At 50.9% G+C, this 21,187-nt stretch overlaps 1 protein-coding gene across 1 annotated transcript in view; it reads left to right on the top strand.

Annotated features, from left to right (window-relative positions):
• Positions 1–21,187, top strand: part of SLCO2B1 (solute carrier organic anion transporter family member 2B1) — a 46,823-nt gene that overhangs the window by 15,143 nt on the left and 10,493 nt on the right. Inside the window, 6 exon segments of the mRNA XM_030332790.1 lie at positions 242–404; positions 3,186–3,425; positions 3,659–3,757; positions 5,830–6,020; positions 14,965–15,067; positions 18,538–18,895. Coding sequence (XP_030188650.1) covers positions 242–404; positions 3,186–3,425; positions 3,659–3,757; positions 5,830–6,020; positions 14,965–15,067; positions 18,538–18,895 — 1,154 coding nt within the window.

Genomic DNA, 21,187 nt, shown 5'->3' with positions numbered 1-21,187 from the left:
TTTCCAGAATGAAATTGAACTGCTAGCCTTGTCCACTCTGCCCTCATTTCTCTCCCCTAATGGGACAGTGGGGACCCTCCTAGGGGGACCCAGAATCTGCATAAGAGGGGCCCAGATGATTCCCATTCAGCCAGCTAGTCCTTTATTCGGATGGGAACCCCAGATTGGTGACAGAAGTGAGGGTGGTGCTGGCCTGTGGCAGCTCTGCTCCATTCGAATGGGTCCCCTCATCCCTTGGCAGGTGGGGAACACAGCCCTGATTGTGTTTGTGAGCTACTTTGGCAGCCGAGTCCACCGGCCCCGACTGATCGGCTATGGGGCTGTCCTTGTGGCCCTGGCAGGCCTGCTCATGAGTCTCCCACACTTCATCTCGGAGCCATACCGCTACGACCATGCCAGCCCCGGTAAGACCAGGAAGGGCTGGGCTGGAGACGTACGTGAGGAGCCGCATTACCATGCACCAGGGCCCATCCCCAGGCCCTTTGGTCAGAACGGGCATTTTCTGTTCCTCTCCACTCCCTCAGTCCCAGTCCGGGTGGGTCCTTCTGGAAGTCCTGGAGAGTGGGGTTGTCTTGGGGCGGAGGGCTGAAACCCTCTGATCCTCTCTTAGTGAGGGCCTGCTTATATGTCACTGTATTTTTGAGGTGGGGTGAATTACAACACAGCCTCCATTGGGGCCTGGCACGTAGTAAGTCCTCGGGAAAGGATTGTGAAATAGTAATAACGGTGTCACATACCACTTATGGTGTACCAGACACTGTTCTGAGTATTTAGGTGTATTCATGCATTTATTTAGTCCTCACAAGAAGCCAAGATGTTAATGAAAGAATGAATGAGTGAATGAACAAATTAAAAAATGAAAGAATTTTAGAGAGGAGTAGTAAAGCCCCTGTTTAGCCCAGTGAGATTTTGTTGAGGGCCTATTGGACAGATAGATGCCCGTCCCTTGGAGAACAACCTAAGAAGCCTGAGCTTTATTCCTTCTCTCTCCCATCCACCCATGTATTTACCCATTGATCCCTTCACCCCTCTACCCATTGATCCATTCACCCATCTATCTACCTATCAATCCATTCACCCATCTATCTACCCTTCGATGCATTCACCCATCTAACTACCCACCCATCTATCCACCCTTCCATCTATCCATCTATCCATCATCCATCCATCCATCCACCCATCCATCCAGTGGTCCACCCAAGAAACCCTTCGTGCTGCAGACTTTGTGTCAGGCCCTCTCAGGGGACTCAGTATTGCCTCCAGGGGGCTCCCAGTCTGGGACAGGAGACGGGCAAAGAAAAACCCTACAGTGTGTCCCTTGCGTGAGAAGGGAAGCACAGGGACTGAAGGAGCCCATGCCCCAGCCTAGCATCATGGAAGGCTTCCAGGGGAGGAGTGTCTCAAAGAGCATCCTTCCTCCGTCCCTCCCTCCCCTGCCTTCTCATCAGCTCACATCCTGGGGCTCCCACTCTGTAGCACCAGCCCTAGGAAAGAGTCCAACTCCTTGGAAGTCAGCCAGAGAGAGCCACTAGAGCCCTGAGTGGACTGTAGTGTGGGGGAAGGAGGGCATTTCGAGTGGAAGGAACCACAAGGGCAATGGCAAGGGAAGTAGAGAAGTAGATAGTGTGCATGAAGAGCTCAGAGCTGTTATCTAGGCCTGAGTGGAAAGCGGTCAAGAGGCTTAATTGGAAGGCTGAAAAAAAAAATTTCTGTGTCCAGAATTTCCACTTTCACAGAGCTTTTTTTGTACAGAGTCATACACGTTCTTCTTCATCCTCCCTGCCATACAACACTCCTCTGCCACAGGAGCCCTGTGAAACCCTGAGTAAAGCCTTCTCCTGCCTGAGCCTCAGTCTTCGATGAGAGACTAGGCTCAGTGACCTCCGAGCCCCCATCCTGCTCTGGTATTCCAGGCTATTTCATTCACTCATTCTTCACCCAACATTAATTAATTTATTGTTAATACTTATGTGCCAGGCCCCTGATAGGCACTAGGGTTACTAGGGGTGGCCAAAGAAGACAGGGCTCTATGACAATCATCACATTTAATGGCTAGTAGGTGCTGTGTGCGGGCACCACTCACCACTCTTAACATTTACAGCCTTATAGCAGGTATTCTCTCAGTAGCCTGTTTTACAGGTAAGGAAACCAATGTTCAGAGACAGGGATTTCCCGAAGGCCCACAGCTAGTGGAGCCATGACATGTCCAGGTAGCTTGGCCCTAGAGTCCCTGAGCCACCGAATTATTGTGCTTCTGAGTTTCTGTAGAATTTCCATTCTAGGAGACTCTTTGACAGATGAGGAAACTGAGGCCCAGATGGGCTGAGGGCTCTTGTCAAAGTCTCCCAGTCTTCTACCCAGGTAACCTTGGTTGAAGGTCAGGGTCCTTGACCCTGGTTCACGTGGCTTTTTCTCAGAGTCCTGTCTTCTATAAAGGTCTAGGCCTGCCACAAAGAGAAAGCCACTTCTACACCCACATTTGGGACAATAATAGCATGAGGGTCTCTTTAAGTTTGCTCACCAAATATTGGTGAGCTACAGGGAACAACTGTCTGGTACTAAATTAAGAAATTCCCCTTTACTGAACTCTGCATCTGTGTCCTGAGCTGACACTGAGCCCACCCAAAATGAAGGCCAAGGGCACTAGAGCCCTCCACAGTCCAGGCCCAGCATCCCTCCCCTGCCCAGCCCTGCCCTCAGCCCTGGCTTTGCCCCTCACCCTCTGTGAGCCAGCCATGCTGAATTTCTCAAGCCCCTGGGTTTGCATATGCTGTGACCTCTCCCTGGAACACCCCTTCCACCTTCTCTTTCTGGAAAATCTTGTTTGTTCTTCTTGGCCTTGTTCAAATTCTACTTCCTTTGACAGCTCCTCCCTACCCAAGAGCCATGGTCGCCATGGTATTTCTATATACCTCTGCTCAAAAAGGTGGCATAGGGTTGTTTTAGGACATAGACTCTAAGTTGAGGTTCCTGGGTTCCAATCTCAGCTCTGCCTTTGCCAGTTGCTGCCTGAGCATCAGTTTCCTCATCTGTACAATGGGAGTAATGAGGGCAACCATCCTCTAGGTTTGTTGGGGGAGGGAGTCAAATGATTTATACACACATCACTTAAAATGCTACCTTGCATCTGGTGCATGCTCTGTAAGTCTTAGCTATTGCCATAATATTTGTTTATCATCTCTTAGTGGACATGCCACAGGATTTTGAGGCTTCTCTGTGCCAGTCCGAAACCTTGGTCCCAGACCCAACCCCAGCTCCCTCCAACAGCAGCTGCTCAAGCTACACGGAGACCCAACATTTGGCTGTGGTGGGGATAATGTTCACGGCACAGACCCTGCTCGGCGTGGGCGGTGTGCCCATTCAGCCCTTCGGCATCTCCTACATCGATGATTTTGCCCACAACAGCAATTCGCCCCTCTACCTTGGTGAGAACCGGGGTCTGAGGGAGGGCCAGGCTCAGAGGAAGGGGGATGAGAGGCCCAGATAGGGGCTGGGCATGAGTCCCTGACCTCTGCTCCATGTGACCAGTAAAGGTCCAGAGAAGACCCAGAGTTTCCTGGGCCTAACCAACTGCTCTTGCCTATTAGAGACTGGGTGGGCACTGATCTGCTGAGGGAAGCCAGGGCCAGAGGAGACTAACCCAGCCTTTGTGTTGCAGGGATCCTGTTTGCAGTAACCATGATGGGGCCAGGCATGGCCTATGGGCTGGGCGGTCTCATGCTGCGCCTTTATGTAGACATCGACCGGATGCCAGAAGGTGAGCCTCAGGAGCGCACAGTTGTCCCTGGGGGCACACAGATGCTAGCTAGCTTATGGATTGCTGGTCTAATAAGAGACAATGAGCCAGGGGACTCAGGTTCAAATCCCAGCAACCCCACTGACCTTGGACATGCCTCTTAACCTCTCTGAGCCTCAGCTTGTTCATCTTTGAGATACTCTCTGTCCTGTCCACCTCCCAGAGCTGCAATCAGAATCCAATGAAAGCTGAAGATAAGCTGTAAAGCGCCATCAGACAGGGGAATGGAGAAGCACGCAGGAGAGAAGTTCTGGAGCAGGACTCAGTTACCTTGGGCCTACCTCAGATGGAAACTTACTGGGTTGACCTCTAAGGACCCTTCTAGTTCTGACCACTTAAGGGTCTGGGAACCTGTGCCGAGGGCACCATTTAGGGAACCTCAGTCACTACTCCAGGTAGTAGCTGGGGTGGGCCAAGGAGTAGGATGGAAGCTTGGCCTGAAGGCGCCAGGAGAGGCCAGTGCCCGTGCTCTGGCACCCTACAGGGAATAGAAGATTCCTTTTAGAACAGGTTACTACTGCAGCATCTCAGCTGCCTGATTGTCACATCTAAGCAGCTCTAAGCCCCAACGTATGCCTTCTACCTCCTGCTACTCAGAAGTCCCATCCCTCACCTGGAGATTTTCAGCAAGCTCTAGAAAGCTCAAGGTCACACACGTATGAATGGATGGACACGCAGATGCTGCTTCTTGTTCTCTGGTTTTTGCACAAGGGTGCCTCCAGGACAGGTCTGGGCAGCTCTGAACAGGTCTCGCTAGGAATAGCCCTGCCCCACCTTCCTCTCTTCTAGAAAGCTGGGCCCAGGAGCCAAGCATGAGCTCTGGTTATTGTCCTTAGGTTTCCCAGACACGTCCCAGTGCCGGGGAAGGGCGGTGTGTGTTTTCTGGCTCTGTTGACATCATCCTGGCAGATGTGGCACCTTCACAGGCAGATGTGGTGTTCCTGTGGACTGACCTCCCTACACTTTCTCTATGGGGGATTTCAGGGGTGGGCGCGGCGTGTCTGCTGCAGGCGCAGCTGGGTGTGTGAGAAGCGGAGGAGTCAGGGAGATACGTGTGCTGACGCTCGCCAGGCTGGCACAGAAGCAGGGGAAATAATAGGTGGAGGAGGGATTTAGTGCAAAAACCAACTTCATTTCCAGCTTTACAGATACATTTGCTGAGTGCCAGTTGTGTACTCTGGCCCCTGGCCAGGTAAGCTCAGGACCAATCACCTGGGAACCAGCCCCGCTCATGGGGTTGGTTTCATTATGCATCTGTGTCTTTTTAAAGTGTTTGCGGATGCTATAGCAATTGAAGGAGGAGGTATCTGACTCAGCCTTGAGGTCTGGGCTTGGATGGGGGATGTGGGCGTTCCAGCCAGGAGGCACATCTGGAATAGTCTAGTCCTGATTACATCTGGGGAACTTGTTAAAGGTAAGACTCCTGGGTCACCTTCCCACCCCACCCCGTGGTAGTTTTAAGTTGGTCTTGGGTATTTTTGACAAGCACTCTGGTGATTTTGATGAGAATCTTGTGCTGAGAAGCACAGGAGTAGCCCTGACCATAACTTAATAATAATAATAATAATAATAATAATAATAATAAATCATAACAGTAACAGTAAGATGAGGAAGATGAGCAAACTCCTATACAGTACATACTGTGTGCTGGCACTATTCTAAATGCTTTACATGAGTCAGTTTCTGTGATTCATCACCTGTGATATAGGTACCACTACTGTCTGTATTTTACAGAGGAAGACACTGAGGCACAAAGACGTTAAGTAATTTGCCCAACGTTGTTATGTTAGTAATGGGAATTCAGACTCAACGGTCCATTTCCAAAGTCCATAACATCGACCACTACACCCAATGCCTGGGTAGTTGAAAAAGCTGAGGTCCAAGAAGGGTCAAGGTCAGATGCGATGTAACTGGCAAAGCCACCACTGAAGCCCAGGGCCCCTGACTCTTGGTCCAAGTCACCTCACGTCTCAGAAGCCAGTCCCACGATGGTGGGATCCTGATCCTAACATCACTATGGTCTTCTCTTTCAGGTGGTATCAGCCTGACCTCAAAGGACCCCCGATGGGTGGGTGCCTGGTGGCTGGGCTTCCTCATCTCCGCTGGTGCGGTGGCCCTGGCTGCCGTCCCCTACTTCTTCTTCCCCAGGGAGATGCCCAAGGAGAAGCATGAAATTCGCTTTTGGCGAAAGGTCTTGACGGCCTCAGACTCACCTGTCAGCAAAGTAAGCCCCCTCCACATCCCCACCCTAGTCCAGGCTCCAGCCCCACCCACTTGTTCTCCTTTGTAACCTTAAACTTCATCCCTCCCCGGCACTGCACTTCACAACTTGCAAATCCATTCCTGTCCAGGCTCCACAGCATCTGCCTACAGCCCCACGCAATGAGTATGTCCGGCCCCTTCCACAGCTGAGGAGATTAGGGGCCAGAGGAGGAAATGACCTTCCCAAGGCCACAAGGCCACTGAGGGCATCACTGGGACGAGAACCCCAGCCTCTCTGATCCCATGCCCTGTCTCTAAACACTACACTTTCCACCTCTTTGCTCATCACTTCATGGTTTTTGTGAGTTCTAACCGTGCTGTGCCGGAGCAATATTGAGAGCTAGGGGGAGGGGAGAATGGGTGGGAGGGTCTGAGAAGACTTCTCTGAAGGGGTGGAAATTGAGCTGGACTTTGAAGGATAGTGGGAGCCTAGAGAAGGGCATTCTAGGTGTGGACACAGTAGGTCAAAGAGTTCAGCTGTTGAAATGAATCTGGCCTTTTCAGAAGCAGTGAGGGGACAAACACACATTGAGTGCCTCCTCTAGGCCAGATGTCAGGCCGACACTGGAGCTCAGCACATGGCCTCTACCCTTAAAATAGGCATGGCCTAGTGGGGACAGAGATTCATAGATAAGTAACAAGCCATGAGGTGCTGGAGGACATCTCACTGAAACCCCTGCTCGGCTGTGGGGCAGGTGGTCTTTCCTCAGAAGAGACCCACTGCGCAGATCAGATGACTGGTCGGGGGGCCTCCCTGTTTTCCACAGACTCACCAACACACGAGGCCCTAAAAACAACACATTGGCTCCAAAGTACAAAAGAAAATGACAAAATAGAAACGTTTCATAAAAGTTCAATATACAAGTAATGTCAGCTTGATCAGGTTTTCTTTAATACTCACACACATTTCATGACATTCTGAAAATCTGTACATTTGATTTTCTTGTTTCCCAAGTTCTTACACACACAACGTTTCTGTGACCAAATGTGTGGAGTTCTTCATGCCGATCAATTCTCGGCGATACCCACAAGGTGTCCCACTCAACCCTGACACTGTCTACCTGGAGGTAGCATCTGATCCCACAGGTTAGGGCTCAGACTCACAGTTGAAGTCCCACTTCATCTGCAGACAATAGGCTCACCCCCTGGTTACCCACAACTTCTGTCCTACTTGGCTGCAAATCAGGTTCCCACAGCCCCCTTCTTGGATTCCATGATTTTCTAGACTAACAGCTCACAGAACTCAGGAAAGGACTTACATTTACCAGCTAATTTTGTAACAAGGGATATGATAAAGGGCATTGCTGAACAGACAGATGAGATTACATAGGGCAGGGTCTGGGAGGGTCCCCAAAGCAGGAGCTTCTGTCCCTAGTGGAGTTGGGGTGTGTCACACTCCTGGCACGTGGATGTGTTCACCAACTTCAAACCCCATACTATTAGGATTTTGTGGGGGCTTTCTCCATATAGACACGATTGTCCTTAACTCCATTACCAGCCCCTCTCCCCTCCCTGAAGAATTGGGGGTGGGGGTGGAGGGCCTGAAAGTTCTAAGCTTATAATCGTGGTTTGGTCTTTCTGGTGACCACTTCCCATCCAGGAGCCCACTGAGAGTCATCTCATTAGAACAAAAGATGTTCCTCTCATCCAGGAAATTCCAAGGGATTTAGGAGCTTGGTGATAGATGCTCCCAGCACTTAGGAAATTATACAGATCTTAGGGCTCCATGTCAGGAACTGGGGTCAAAGACTAAGTATTAGAAGATTCTCCTAAGCACTCTTATTTACAAGAGTTTTAGGAGCTCTGTGTCAGGAATATATATATATATATATATATATATATATATATATACACACACACACACACATATATATATATTTGCTTATTTATGTTTATATATTTCTTATTAGTAATTGTGGAGAAATCACAATCACAAATTATTTGTTGCTAAGTAGTTCTAATTTCAAAGAGATGATTTGTAAAAAAGACTGTTGAATATTTTGCAACAAGAATAATTCTATTTCATGAGGCAGGTCGGTGCATTTGAATATGCTTGCTGTGATGTGAGCAAGAAAGTTTGGGCCTTGGAGAGAGGGCTGAAAATGTCTTCACCTAGAAAGGCTAGAATTTGAGCCCAAGTCTGTCTGACCTCAAACTTGGCTGTTCTATGACCCTCATGACCCATCTCCCTCTGCCCCCACCAGCACCACCATCACCACCACCACTGGAGCAGAGGGTATATACATGGGACACCAACAAGAATTGATATTAGAACAGCCAATAGGGGCCAGAACAGGAAAGGCCTTGCCTGCCAGCTTCGAGAGCAGCAGGCAGCCCTGCAAGGAGGGTAAACAGGGGTCCCGTGGCTCTATCGCTAGGTTCTAAGCTGAGAAAGGGACAGAGGAAGTGTGTGGACGTGGCTGGGGGTGGGGAGACTGATGCAGCAGCCATGGCTGCGGTCCAGGTGGGAACCGGTGCATTGGCAGTGAGGCAGGCCAAAGGGAGGAGTCCAGGAGCCTCCCAGGAGGGAGACTGCTTGGGCCCCGATGCTGCTTTGCTATGGGACATCCAGGATAGTGCAGGGCTGGGCTGATGCTGGGCTTGGAGGCAGGAGAAGGCAGGCCCTGCAGAGGGACCAGTTTCACGGGAAGAAGACAGCTTGAAATCACAGATGGCACTTACTGGTTCTGCCTAGCTCAGGCCAGAATTTGAACGAGGTAAGGATTCCTAGAACTTGGAGGTGAGTTCTTAGAAGTAGGGGTAGTCATAGAGAAAGAGAAGAACCTGGGTTATTGGTTATGGGCAGTCTCCAAGTTGGGCCTTGAATCTGAGCAGAGAACAACCACTTGAGCCACGGGGTGGCATCTGTGGGAGAAGCAAGGGTGAGGCATGTGTCAGTTGTGTGACCTTGAGCCAGTCACTTCCCCATTCTGTTCTGTCATGGAAGACACTGAGGTTGGATTCCTGGAGCAATATTCTGTGTGCCTCGAAGTCTAAGAAGGCACAGTTTTTGGAGTTGAAGCTGCTGTGATGCAGGGATTTGGGTTTTAAGAGCTGCATCTCTGTGATGCTTTGAAACCCTGGCTCCCCGGCTGTGAACCTGTCTGGCTGTCTGGATTCATTCTGTCAGCACATTGGGGATGGGGAGTGAGGAAGGAAGGGGGTGAGAGGTTCTTAAAAAAGAACCGAAGGCTGAGAACATGATGATCTGCTTCCAGCAGCTCTCAGGCAATAAATATTGATGTGGGAGGAATTGTTCCCCCGCCTCCTTGAAGCTGCCTTGGCCAGCTCCGCTCGCAGTTACTCAGACTGGCCCAGCCCACTCAGGCCACTGAAGAGGAGGTAGATGGACGAAGAGAAAGGGCCCAATTAGGCAGAACTGGCAGCCAGAAAGTCCAGGCCCGCAGACATGGGAAGTGTAGCTTCTGTAGAGAGCGGGAACAGGCAGGGGGAAAAGTGAAGGGAGGCTATTTCTCACATCCCTTCAAGCATCTTCTCCCAGGCTCAGGGGTCCCCTAAATACCCTCCTATAGTAAATGCAGTTTTTAAAGGTGGTGTGATGGTATGTAATATAAGGGTTGTGTCACCCGGTGAAGGTCTCTGACCTCAGTCTCCTTATCTCTAAAACGGGCAGAAGATTGGACAAGGGTTTACCAGATTCAAGGACGTCTTCTCTAAATGGCTCCCTATCTCTGGAGCAGTACATGAGCCCTTTCCCTGTGGGAGAAAAGGGTGCCGTCCACAGCCTCTGCCCCAAGAAGCTCTCAGGTAATGAAGGAAGGCCAGACTCAGACAGACGGACTGACAGCTCAGGTTTCTCCAGGGTCGGTGCTTAGAGTTCTCTGCCTACAGGGAGGGGAGCATGAACAGTCTCCACAGAGAAGACTATAAGATGGTAGGTGGGGGAGGCTACACGGACGTGAAGGGGCAAAAGCTCTGCTTTCCTGCCTTTGATTCTGCCCATGTGTCTGTGGCCTCCTGGTGGCTACCAGACATCCTTCTCAAAGTGAACCAGGGCAGGTCTTACCTTTCTGCAAGCCACAGTCACCCTGTCTATAACCAGACAGTCTCTAAGTCAAGCCCCAGGACTCCTGGCAGATGGCTCTCCAGAGCCTGTGGAGTAGAAATGGCCTCTCAGGGGCTCCCCAGCAGGTCATCCGGTCCCATTAGGACCCCATTCAATCAGCAACACTCCTTTGCCCTCCACACCCTCAGGTCCCTCTTAGTGCCTACCCTTGGGTCTAGGCAAGGGGCTGACAAAGGCCTCATCCTTCGAGATCCCCTGTCCCTGCCCAGCCTCTGAGCACTGCTGGCTTCTGTCACCTTCTCTCGGTTCCAATTTCCCAGGAGTCTCCATGTCTGTCATTCTAGGCTGTCTCTCAGAGTCTGGGATTCTAATATTATAAAGTTCTAAATTTTGTATTTCTAGTAAAGATTCTCAAGTACTTGTGTTCTATTATTCTAAGATTCTGTGCCTCATATGGTCTGTGACTCCAAAAATTCATATTTCTACATGGTTACAATTTGGGCCTATGAGTCTAGGAGTCTGTGAAATCTGTTTCCTCCCAATTGTTAACCTGATGTGCTTCTTTGGGAGAATGGTCAAGGATGGGGACAGGAGTGGGCAGTGGCAATGGCCCTTAAAGCCTAGGACTTACGGCCAGCTAGGAGGCTTCTGTTCCCTTTGGACTTCGTGCTCCTTTTACAGCCCCTGTGAGGTCCAAGGTGACTTGTGTCTCTCTTACGCCTGGTACCTCTCCCTTGCAGTAACTGCCAGCAACCTAGGCTGGCTCATGTCCCTAGCAACCCAGGCCTTGTGACTACCCCCACCCTCCTCAACTCTCTAAAGTAGAAGGTCTTGTGTGATCATCCAGTTCAACCCCCACTCTATCTTACAGATGGAGGGATTCAGGCCCAGAGAGGGTCAAGGTTGTTCCCAGAGCTGGACCAGTACCACCCCACCTTGCACCAGTCTATATAAGGCCAGGTCTTGGCCCCAAAGAGCTAAAGTGAGTCCTCCCCCCTTCATGGCCTGGTGTAGATCAGAGCTTCCTCAAACACTGGGGCTGGAAGGCACTTTGGGGTGACCTGCTTGAGTGGTTTCAACAGAACCCCAAAGGTGCCACCATAGGGAGAACCCCAAGGGTGCCACCATATGGAGATTGAAGAGAGGTGTCCGCAGTAGAACTAAGGGCCTTCCACCTCCCTGAACACACACGTGCACATGCACACGCGCGCGCGCACACACACACATACACACACACTTCAATCAGACAGATTCTACTTTTATGTGTTTTTATACAAGTCTTGGAGTGAGGTTTCAATTGGGGAAAGGGTTTTGCTGCTAAAAACCCAGTTTTCAAAACACCGATCTAGTCCAGTACCTCCGTTTGACTGCCGAGGAGACTGAGGCTAAAGAAGAGAGCTGACTGGAAGCTGATCTGGCCCAAGAGTTTCCTTGGTGCCTGAGGTGTCTGAGTGCCGGCCTAGCGGGAGGCCAGCAACAGGAGTTAGACATATGGTGTCTGTACCAAACCAGCCTGGGTATGAATCCCGCCTCTGCACTTACAATTCTGAAATCCATAAAATGGGTATAATCACAACGTTCACATCTTGGGGGTTTTGTAAGAATGAAACAAAGTGTGAAGTGGGTTGTTCAATGCCTGACAACCAGGAATGCTTGTTCTTAGTATCTTTCTCTGCTCCAGCCAGCTCTTTAGTTTTGAAAAATAATGGAAAAATTATCTTTTTTTTCCTAATATTCTTCTTACAGCTCACACCAAATTCACGTACAGTGCTAATAAAAGAGTGGGGAATTAGGCTGACATCTATTGCCTACTCTGTACCATGCATTGTTCTAAGCCCTTGGTATGTATTATCTCATTTAATCCTTGTAATCCACCCATGAAGTAGATGCAGCTATTACCCCCATTTAACACCTGAGGTGCCGAGTTACAGAAAGATTAAATAACCCGACCACATGGCTAATGAATGGTGGAGCTGGGATTCAGACCCAGGAAGAGCATTGCAGGACCTGGGCTGAATCACTCAGCCGAGACCAAGAAGCAGGAAAATAGAAACAGCAACAAAAGTTTGTCAGAATGAGAGAGAGAAACATAGGAGCATGGACCACAAAATGAAGTCAATTGTTATAACTGAACCACTTATTTGGTTCTGAGCTTTCTGGTAGTCAAAGGGAAAAGAGAGGCATGGCCTGTTGCACGGATCTCAATACGAGAAAGCCCGAAGCATGTCACAATCTTCTGTGAAGCTCAGATCTCTAGGCACTCTGCTAGAAACACGACCTCCCTCCCGCAGCAGGTAGGAAGTCTAGCAGATAACCCCATTCCCTGTGGCCGCTTGCCGTGGCCACCTGTGATGGAAGCTGAGGGCATCACCTGCCAGGGTCAGCGTGGCTCCGTGGGGTCACAGCTCCACATAGAGCTTTCCAGGAACCCAGCTTCCTCTGAGGATGACTCCCTGGAGGCCCGGCAGACAGGGTCCTTTCATGTGGGGGACCACACATGGTGTCCGGTGTCCCGCAGGCTTGCAGCAGTCAACACACGGCCCCGAGAGGGGAAGTTCTAACCAGCTCACTAGCGCAGGCCTGCTGACCTGGGCAAACCACAACCAGATGTGTCCAACTCCAAATCACAAGGCTTTCGGTTTCAGGAGCTGGCTCTTAGGAGTCCTCCGAACAGATCTGGAGAGAGAGGTGGGAACTTGTGGAGAACACAGGACTGGAGCTAGGTCAGTGCTCCCAGTACCTACCAGATAAGGCCCAAGTAAAGTCCCTTAGCATGGCCCTCCCAACCGCCCAGCTCCTGCCCTAGCAACTCTTACCCATAGTCAGGATGGCTTCCCCATCACTTTCTGCACTGATAGACCCCTTCCCCCAGCCACACTCCTGCTAGACTATGCCCTTGCTTCAAATAACCTCTTCCTTCCAGTCCACAAATCTCAAACCTCACTTCTCCTGGATGCCTTCCCTGGCCTCCCAGCTCCTGAAGGTCTGCCCCTCCCCTCTTGTCTCCAAACCCCATGCTCTTTTTCACAGCATGAGACAGTGTGGTACTATAGGACCCACATTTGAGAACCTGCTCTGCCCATTGCTCCCTAGGTGACACTTCCCTTTCTGGGGCCTCAGTTTCCTTTTCTGCGAAATAGGTGCGGTAATAACCCCTTCACCAGACTGCTACGGGAATCAGATGACACAGTGGATGTGAAAGTGCTGGGTAGACCATATAGGGTTGTACATGCAGACACTGTGGTTGACTTTACTGTTTACATGAAAACAAGGAACTCACAAGGTTCTGCCTGTCCAAGGTTCTGTCTCGTCCAAAGGTCGAGCCTGTCCTTCCATCCCTGATAAGAAATGCTGGGAAGTTAATAGTTTACCTTAGCCCCTCCTGCTTCTGTTTCTGGGAAGTACCCCAGGCCTAGTACCCCTCCCTGGGGTCCCAGGACCTTCCTGCACCACCCTCCATAGCTTAGCTAGGACTAAGAAAGGCGTAAGGAGATTCCCTGATTTTCTTGAAGACAGTGTGTCCAAAAGAAATATTATGTGAACCACATATGTAATTCTAAATGTTCTGGCAGCACATTCGAAAGTTAAAGACATTAATTTTAATAATTAAGTTAACCCACTATATCTAAAATATTCTCATTTTAGCACATCATAAATATGAAAAAAACTAATGATGAGGTATTTTCCCATCTTTTTCATACGAAGTCTTTGAAATGCAGCCTGTATTTGGTATTCATGGCACATCTCAGTTTGGACAAGACACAATCCTGGTGCTCAGTGACCACACATGGCCGGTGGCTGCTGTGTCAGCACAACTCGAAGGTATAAATGAATAACAGACCCCCGGTAACTTACCCAGAGTGGGTAAGACCCAAAGTGTGGGCTCTCAGGCCCCTCCACATAACACCACAAAGGTGCCTCCCAATTCTGCCTGTCTTGCATCAGGGCCTCCAACTCACAGGGCTTAGTGGATAAAGCATGAGTTTTCTACTCAGGTAAGCTTGAGCTCAGATCATAGTTCTGTGTAATGTTGAGCAAGTTACCTCACTTCGCAGCTTCTTTGCTCAGGTGTGAAGTGTAAGACCCCTTCCTTTGCAGGTCCCAGGGAGGATGGAGCAGGAGCCCACATACTGGTGGCCTGGCATATCCTGGAACCCCCATTCTGCTAGGCCCCTGGGGTACTCAGTGTGGACGTTTTGCCCTATTCCGAACCAAACCGAACCCACTTCTGAGCAGTGTACAAGCTTGCCTGCATCACATTAGCATCTCCTTTTGATCTCATTTTTCTTCCAAGAGGCCAGCATTGGCCGCACCCATTGCCTGTTAGAGACATCTGTTGCGTTTCTTCTTTTCATGGATATTTATCAGATGCCCACTATTTTACCTCAGGCCCTATGCTAGGCACCAAGGTTTCAACAGAGAATAAGATAAAGATGATCCCTGAGCTCTTGCAGAGCTCAGAGCCCAGCAGAGGAGAGACCCTGAACAAGGTTTGACTTGGACGTACATGTATATGTAAGATCGTTATTTTCTCTTCAAATCAACTTACCTTCTACTCTGAATGCCCATCTTGCTGGATTAGCAAGACACTCAACTTCAGCCTTTCTTAGGGTTCCCCCACCAAGGTGAAGCAAAGGTCCTGAGGTCTTACAGGGTGTTGAGGCACCAGAGAGGTCTCACCCCCAGCCAGCAGGCATCAGCAACAATCCATTCTGGCCTGTTCGGGGCCAAGAACAAATGGAACACTGCTGGCCCCTATTGCTCCTGATGAGGTGACAGCCCCATACCCTCTTCTCTTTCAGAGTGTTTCCGCACCCACAGGCATATCTGGGCAGAATGTCTGGCATCCAGATGACTGCCTGGGTTGTGTGTCTTCCAGGGTGAAGATTCTCCCTCTGAGCAGAGTCTGCGGGAACCTCTAGAGAAGCAGGATGGCCTAGTCCAGATTGCACCAGACCTGACTGTGATCCAGTTTATCAAAGGTAAGAAAGCTCAGGCCAGGATATGGGGAAGGGGGACCAGAGGGGCATTTGAAGCTGCACGGGATCCAGCCCCTTCCTGCCCTTCTTGATTTATCTTTCACACCTACAGACCCCTCATGAGCACCATACGCTCCTGTAAGTCTTTGCTTATACGATCCCCTCTGGCTGGAACATCAGTTTTTATTGCTATCTATCAAAATCTCCCTTGTCCCTCTAGGTCAAGCTCAAGTGCTACTCCTCTCCTTCCCCCAACAAGCCTGGCTCTCCCTCCTCTCAGCTCTCTGAACCCTCAGGGCCAATAATCCTTGCTCTGCTTCTCTCAAGGACTATTAGGAGAAGCAAATGGGGTGATGAATGGAAAGCCTTTTGTATAATATAAAAAAAAAAAAAAACAACTTTACTTATATAAGGTGCAATTATTATTTCAATTACCACCCGTGCCCTATTGCAATTATTCTGACCATGTCCTGGGACAGTAAGGTGAGCTGCCTATGGTTTAGGAGGGTGATAACCACAGGGTTTGCTTCAACACCCATCCCTGCCCCCACTGAGGACTTTTGAAACAGGAAGTAAATTAGGCCCAATTCTTGGAAGTGTGTCCTAAGACTTGTTGTTGGGATGCCAGTAATCCAGCCCCCAGTTCTTCAGTATCCCCAGGGAATGTGGGCGGGGGGGGGGGGGGGGGGGGGGGGGGCTGGACCCCATGGGGCTGGGCCTAGAGACAGGAGGGGCTTTGACTTCCTAACCTCAGATCACCCACAGCTGCTGGAAGGCCCCAGCACACTCTCCATAGGAGAGTTTATTAATCACTGCTTTGGCTTCTGCCCAGAGGGAAGCTGGGGCCAATCACTGAAATTGGATCCTGGAGCGGGTGTCCTGGGCAGATAGTCTCTGGCTGTTTCAGCTTCTCCATGAGCCTAGAGGAGATTGAGGCAGGGCTAGCCATAGGCCCTGAAGTTGGTCAGCAAGCTTGACTTCTGAGCTTTACTGCTGAGTTCTGGGGAGATCATTGTGACCTGAGGTTTGGCCTTGACCACATGGGACCATGGGGGAGCCAGAGGGAGGAGGAATCATGGCCCTTAGCTGCAGGAGGCCTAAACTCTTAGGGGAAAACAGTCCCTGAGTTAGAGAAGGTCTTTGTCTGGGGAAACATAGTCCCTGTGCTGGGAGAGATCCTATTCAATGAGAGAGACACAATCTCTGTGCTGGGGGGCGGGGGGGGGGGGGAGTGCTGTCTAATGGAGGATACATAGACCCTGAATGGAGGGAGAAAATGCTTTGTCTAATGGAAGAGAGCTGGCCTCTGTGCTGGAGGAGGCCCCTGTCTGATGGGAGAGATACTATTGTTGAATTAAGGGAGGCCCTTGACAAATGGAAGAAACATAGTCCCTACAGTGAGGGAAGACCTGGCCTCTGAGCTGTGAGAGGCTCCTGTCTGATAAGAAAGACATGGTCTCTGAATGGGGAGAAGCCCTAGCTTATGTGATAGAGGAGACACTGTACTAAGCTAAGAGAGGTAGCTACCTAATGGAGGTGCCCCTGGAGTTCCCCTTTAGGTATCCCTATCTAAGTGAAAGGCATAGCCCTGCCTCTAGGAATTTTCCATCTGTTCTAGGGATAGGCTGAAGATGTTGAAGAGAGATAGAGGATGGGTACAAAGTGCACTGCAATGATTAGCACAGGAGAATGGGATAGAAACAAGGAGACAGACCTCTGGAGTCAGGCAACCAGAGGGGCACAGGAATGTGGGAGAGGCAGGGGAGGTAATAGCAGACAGAATGACCTTTACATTCGGAGTTAGGAAACCTCTGGAAACTCCTGGCCATGGCCCAGCCTCTCTAGGAGAACTTGGGTGAGTTCTATGGTACCCGTCTGTACAATGAGGCCAGTCCTGGCCAGGGTAGCTCATGGGAGGGAAGGAGGCCAGAGCAGCTGTCTGGGGTAAAGGCCACATGTGATACCTTCTCATTCCAAGTGCTGGCTGAATGCGCTGCATGGCAGGGACTCAGGACAGGAAGCAGGCCTGGGAAAAGGAAGGGGGATTCCACAGCCCCAGCTCCTACCCACCCTGCCTAGACTATTTGTCTTTATTTTCTGGCGCCTAAGGAAACAATTCCTGGCCTGGCCCAGAGGGCCAGAGGGCCAGAGGGCCAGCTGACTGGGCTCTGGCCATGCTCTAAGGACAGATAGAGATCTCAAGTGACAGAGGCCCTGGTCCTGCCACTGCAGGAACAAATGGGACCCCCCACTTGGCCCAGAAGAGCCCCATGGCTGTCTTTCCCTACCAGTCCCGACTGCCAGGTGGTTTGCTCCTCTGATCTTGGAAAGGCCTTTCCTCCTCTCTCCCCTATGCCTCCAGTTAACTTCCACCTCCCCTCCTGCAGGCAGAAACACGTCTTTTCTCTTTTGATGTTAGTGGAGAGAGAGTTGCGCATGTTAGAACAGGAAGCATTCTTGGCTGTCACCCTGGCTGCCCCAGCTGATGAAGGCCCTGAAGCTCTTTCAGACTTACCCCATGTTACATGCCCTTTGGGTTAGCAGATCTGCAGTGAGGAAACCTGTATGCTGGACATCAGTTTAGGAGCTAAAAGGAGACCGGGGAGGTCATCAAAGCCAGACCCGTCACTTCTATGCCTTTCTCCGTGCCTTTGTCCCTGCTGCGTCCCTATAGGGATTCCTTTTCCTTCAGACCCATTCTTCAGGCCCTACCCCTGTCCTTCCTTGAGAAGCTACCCAGCACTGAGCCTGCTCAGTGTTCACCTTCTCTGGAGGTCTTGGTCCTATTCCAGCATCTTGATAGTTGATCATATATGGGCCTGTTTGTCCATTTGTTCATTCCCTCATTTATTCCATAAATATTTATTGAGTGTCTGCTATGCCCCAGGCTCTGGAGATTCAGCAATTAACATAACAGTCAAAAATCCCCCCTGCTCTTAAAGAAGTTTATATTCTAGTGGAGCGACTAGAAAATGGCTGAGTGAGTGAAACATGTGGTATGTTAGGTAAAGTGCTATGGAGAAATATAAACTATTTCTGTTTTGTGCTGGGGACACCAGAGGGAAGACGAAGGGCCAGGTTGGCTTGGAAAGAGCTAGAGCAGGACAGGATGAAAAGGACTAAGTGGGAAAACTACGATGTGAATGGGTAGAAATGGAATGAGGTGGGATGACATGAATGAACTAGAATCAAATAGAACTACATGGAATCAAAGTTTGGATAGAATCAAACGGAAAGAAGCATGATTAAATAGTGTGCAATCTAACTCAATGGAATGTAATGAAACAGTTTCAAAAGCAGAATAGAATTAAATGGACAGGAGTCCATTGTAATGGGATAGAAGCGAATGCAGTAGAATTAAATGAGATGGGATGAAAGGAATAGATCTGTCTAAACTGAACAGGGCAGGATGGGACAGAAATGAAAGAATGGCTGGCCTGCCCACTCTGACCTTCTCCCCGCTTCCCCAACAGTGTTCCCCAGGGTGCTGCTGCGGACCCTGCGCCACCCCATCTTCCTGCTGGTGGTCCTGTCTCAGGTGTGCATGTCATCCATGGTAGCAGGCATGGCCACCTTCTTGCCCAAGTTCCTGGAGCGCCAGTTTTCCGTCACAGCGTCCTACGCCAACCTGCTCATAGGCGGCCTCACCATCCCATCGGCCATTATAGGCATCGTGGTGGGGGGCATGCTGGTCAAGCGCCTCCACCTGGGCCCCATGCGCTGTGGAGCCCTCTGCCTGCTGGGGGCGCTGTTCTGCCTACTTCTCAGCCTGCCCCTCTTTTTCATGGGCTGCCCTACCCACCGGATTGCAGGCATCACCCACGAGCCTGGGTGAGTGTGTGCGAGAGCACGTGAGCATAAGCAGGCGGGGAGACGTGTCAGGGAGGGGGCCAAGACAAGGCCAGATGAATTAGGGGACCCATCTACCTCAAATCTCACTTTCCACCAGCACCTTCTCCTCCCCTCCCCACCTACCTTCAGAGCAGTGGGACTTCTGTCTCCGGGTCTCCGGTGAAGGTGTCAGACATCACTAGAAGGGGCAGGGAACATCACAGACAGGACAGTTTGGGTCTGCGGAAAGATGGAAGCCAAGGCAGGGCAAAGCCACTCGTGGGGATGGCATCTCCAGAGTGGCCAAGCCCTGTGAGCCAAGGGGAGGTGAGACAGAGGCCACGTCAGAGAACAAGACCCAGCTCAGCCTGAGGAACACTTTGTTTCTGGCCAGAAGAAAGGCTGGCCTGGGAGCCTGCATACTCTCCATCCCTGGGGGAGGGGGGGCAGGAGTATAGAGAGAGGGGGTGAGCAGAGGGCTGGAAGCCATCTATCATGGATGCTGCAGAAGGGGCTTAAGCTCTAGGAAAGAGTTGGCTTACAGACCTCAAAGATTTGGGGTTTTTAGAGCCTGGCAACTAAAATTCTGTTGTCCCACGACCTTAAACCTTTATAGAGTTCTTTTTCCACATCTGGGCAGTACCAGGAGGAAAGCCTCTGATGCCTATCTCCCTTCTCCATCTCTTTGTCCCCCCACCCTGCCTCAGGCAAATGCCCTCTCCCAGTGGGGTCTGTCTTCAAGAGGATGTTGGAAGATACATTGCTGCCTCTTCAGAATGATTTCACTTTTCCCGGGAACTGCTCCAGGCTCAGGCTGGCCCAAGATGCAGCTAGAATTCCCCAGTTGTCTCCGTGCCCACCTCTCTCTGGGCACTTCCTCTCTCCACCCACATGCCAGCTCTCCCCACCTGCAGGAGGCACAGCTCAGGGCCCAGAAATGCTCAGCTCTTCCCTCTGTCCCTGATCCCACAATAAAACCTCTCCCCCATCTCCCTTTCCCTTCCCCTCCTTCCTTCTCCCTTCTTTTCCCATTGAGGCGACTCTGCTGCCTCCTGTCTGCAGAGCCCTTGTTCGAGGCACGGCTGGTGGAGCTTTAGCCAGGCCCTCTAAAGTCCCCTGTTTGAGGAGCGAGCCAGAGCCTTTAAATGATTTGTAGAGTAAAGAGCAAATGGGTATTTTAGCACCAGTTTTGCAAAAAGGAAATGGAAAAAAGTCACCTAGCACACATGCCAATTTCCCTTCCCTTCTGCCTCTCACCTTGACTCTGACATCTCATCTCACTGTGTTCTCCTCTTTGTGCAATTCACTCAACTGAGCTTTGGGCTCTAATTCATTGAAGAAGCCTTTTGGGACAAACTGAGCAAATTAAGGAGAATTTCTCATATTCCAGCCCAACTAATGATACTTACAGCCGCCGAGAACTGAGGGTCTCCCATGCTCCCAGCGTCTTGCCCAGTTCTTCCCATATTCTGTCTCATTGAATCTTCACAGGATCTCTGAGATGGGTCCTACCATTATCCCCATTTCACAGATGAGGATAGAGAGGCTCAGAGAGGTGAAGTCACCCACCCAGGGCTGTCCAGCTGGGAGGGGCCGAGCCTGAAGCCAGGGCTCTCCCCACAGGAGCAAGGGGCCGAGGAAGAGCCCCCAGCTCTCATCCACTCGGCCTTCCTGACAAGGGTCTGCCCCTGGATGGAGTCCCCTGGTGCAGCTTCAGTTCCAGCAGTGCCAGCCCATTCCCTCCGCTGCCTGGCAGAAAAGGAGGGAGAGATGATCTCCACCCCCCCACACACACTGTTGGAGGGAGACTCCTCTGAGGGAAGGAGAAGGAGTAGAACTCACCTCTGCCCCTATGCTCTCCCACCCCACTCCCAACTCTGGCTACAGGCTGGCTGACTCAACAGTTGTCCTACTCACTTCCCCTGCCCCTGCTGGGCCTCTTCTCCAGGGAACCGGGATGGCACAAAGCTGGCCAGGCCTGCCACTCTGTCCATACCCACCCTAAGTCCACAGGACCCTCAGCTGGCCACTCTGGCCTCCTCTGTAGCCTGGCCATAGGCTCCCTGGCAGGTTTTCTCCCTCTTAGTTATGAAGTCAGGTCACATTCTGAGTCCCAGGGGCCCCCTCTGCACCTCTCCCAGGGTGACTTACCCCTTGAACTCATCCTCTCTTCTGATCTCCTGCCCCTGTCCACCCCATCTTGCCCCAGCTGACTAGAGTGGGGGCACTCCTGGGACTTGGGGGCAGGCCCTCCAGAGGGAATTGGCGGGACTAAGTCCTGCAGTAGTCACA

This window comes from Lynx canadensis, chromosome D1 (assembly GCF_007474595.2).
Source record: "Lynx canadensis isolate LIC74 chromosome D1, mLynCan4.pri.v2, whole genome shotgun sequence".
NCBI lineage: Eukaryota > Metazoa > Chordata > Mammalia > Carnivora > Felidae > Lynx > Lynx canadensis.
Note: the sequence above shows the minus strand (reverse complement) of the source record. Positions and strands in the feature narration are given on the sequence as shown.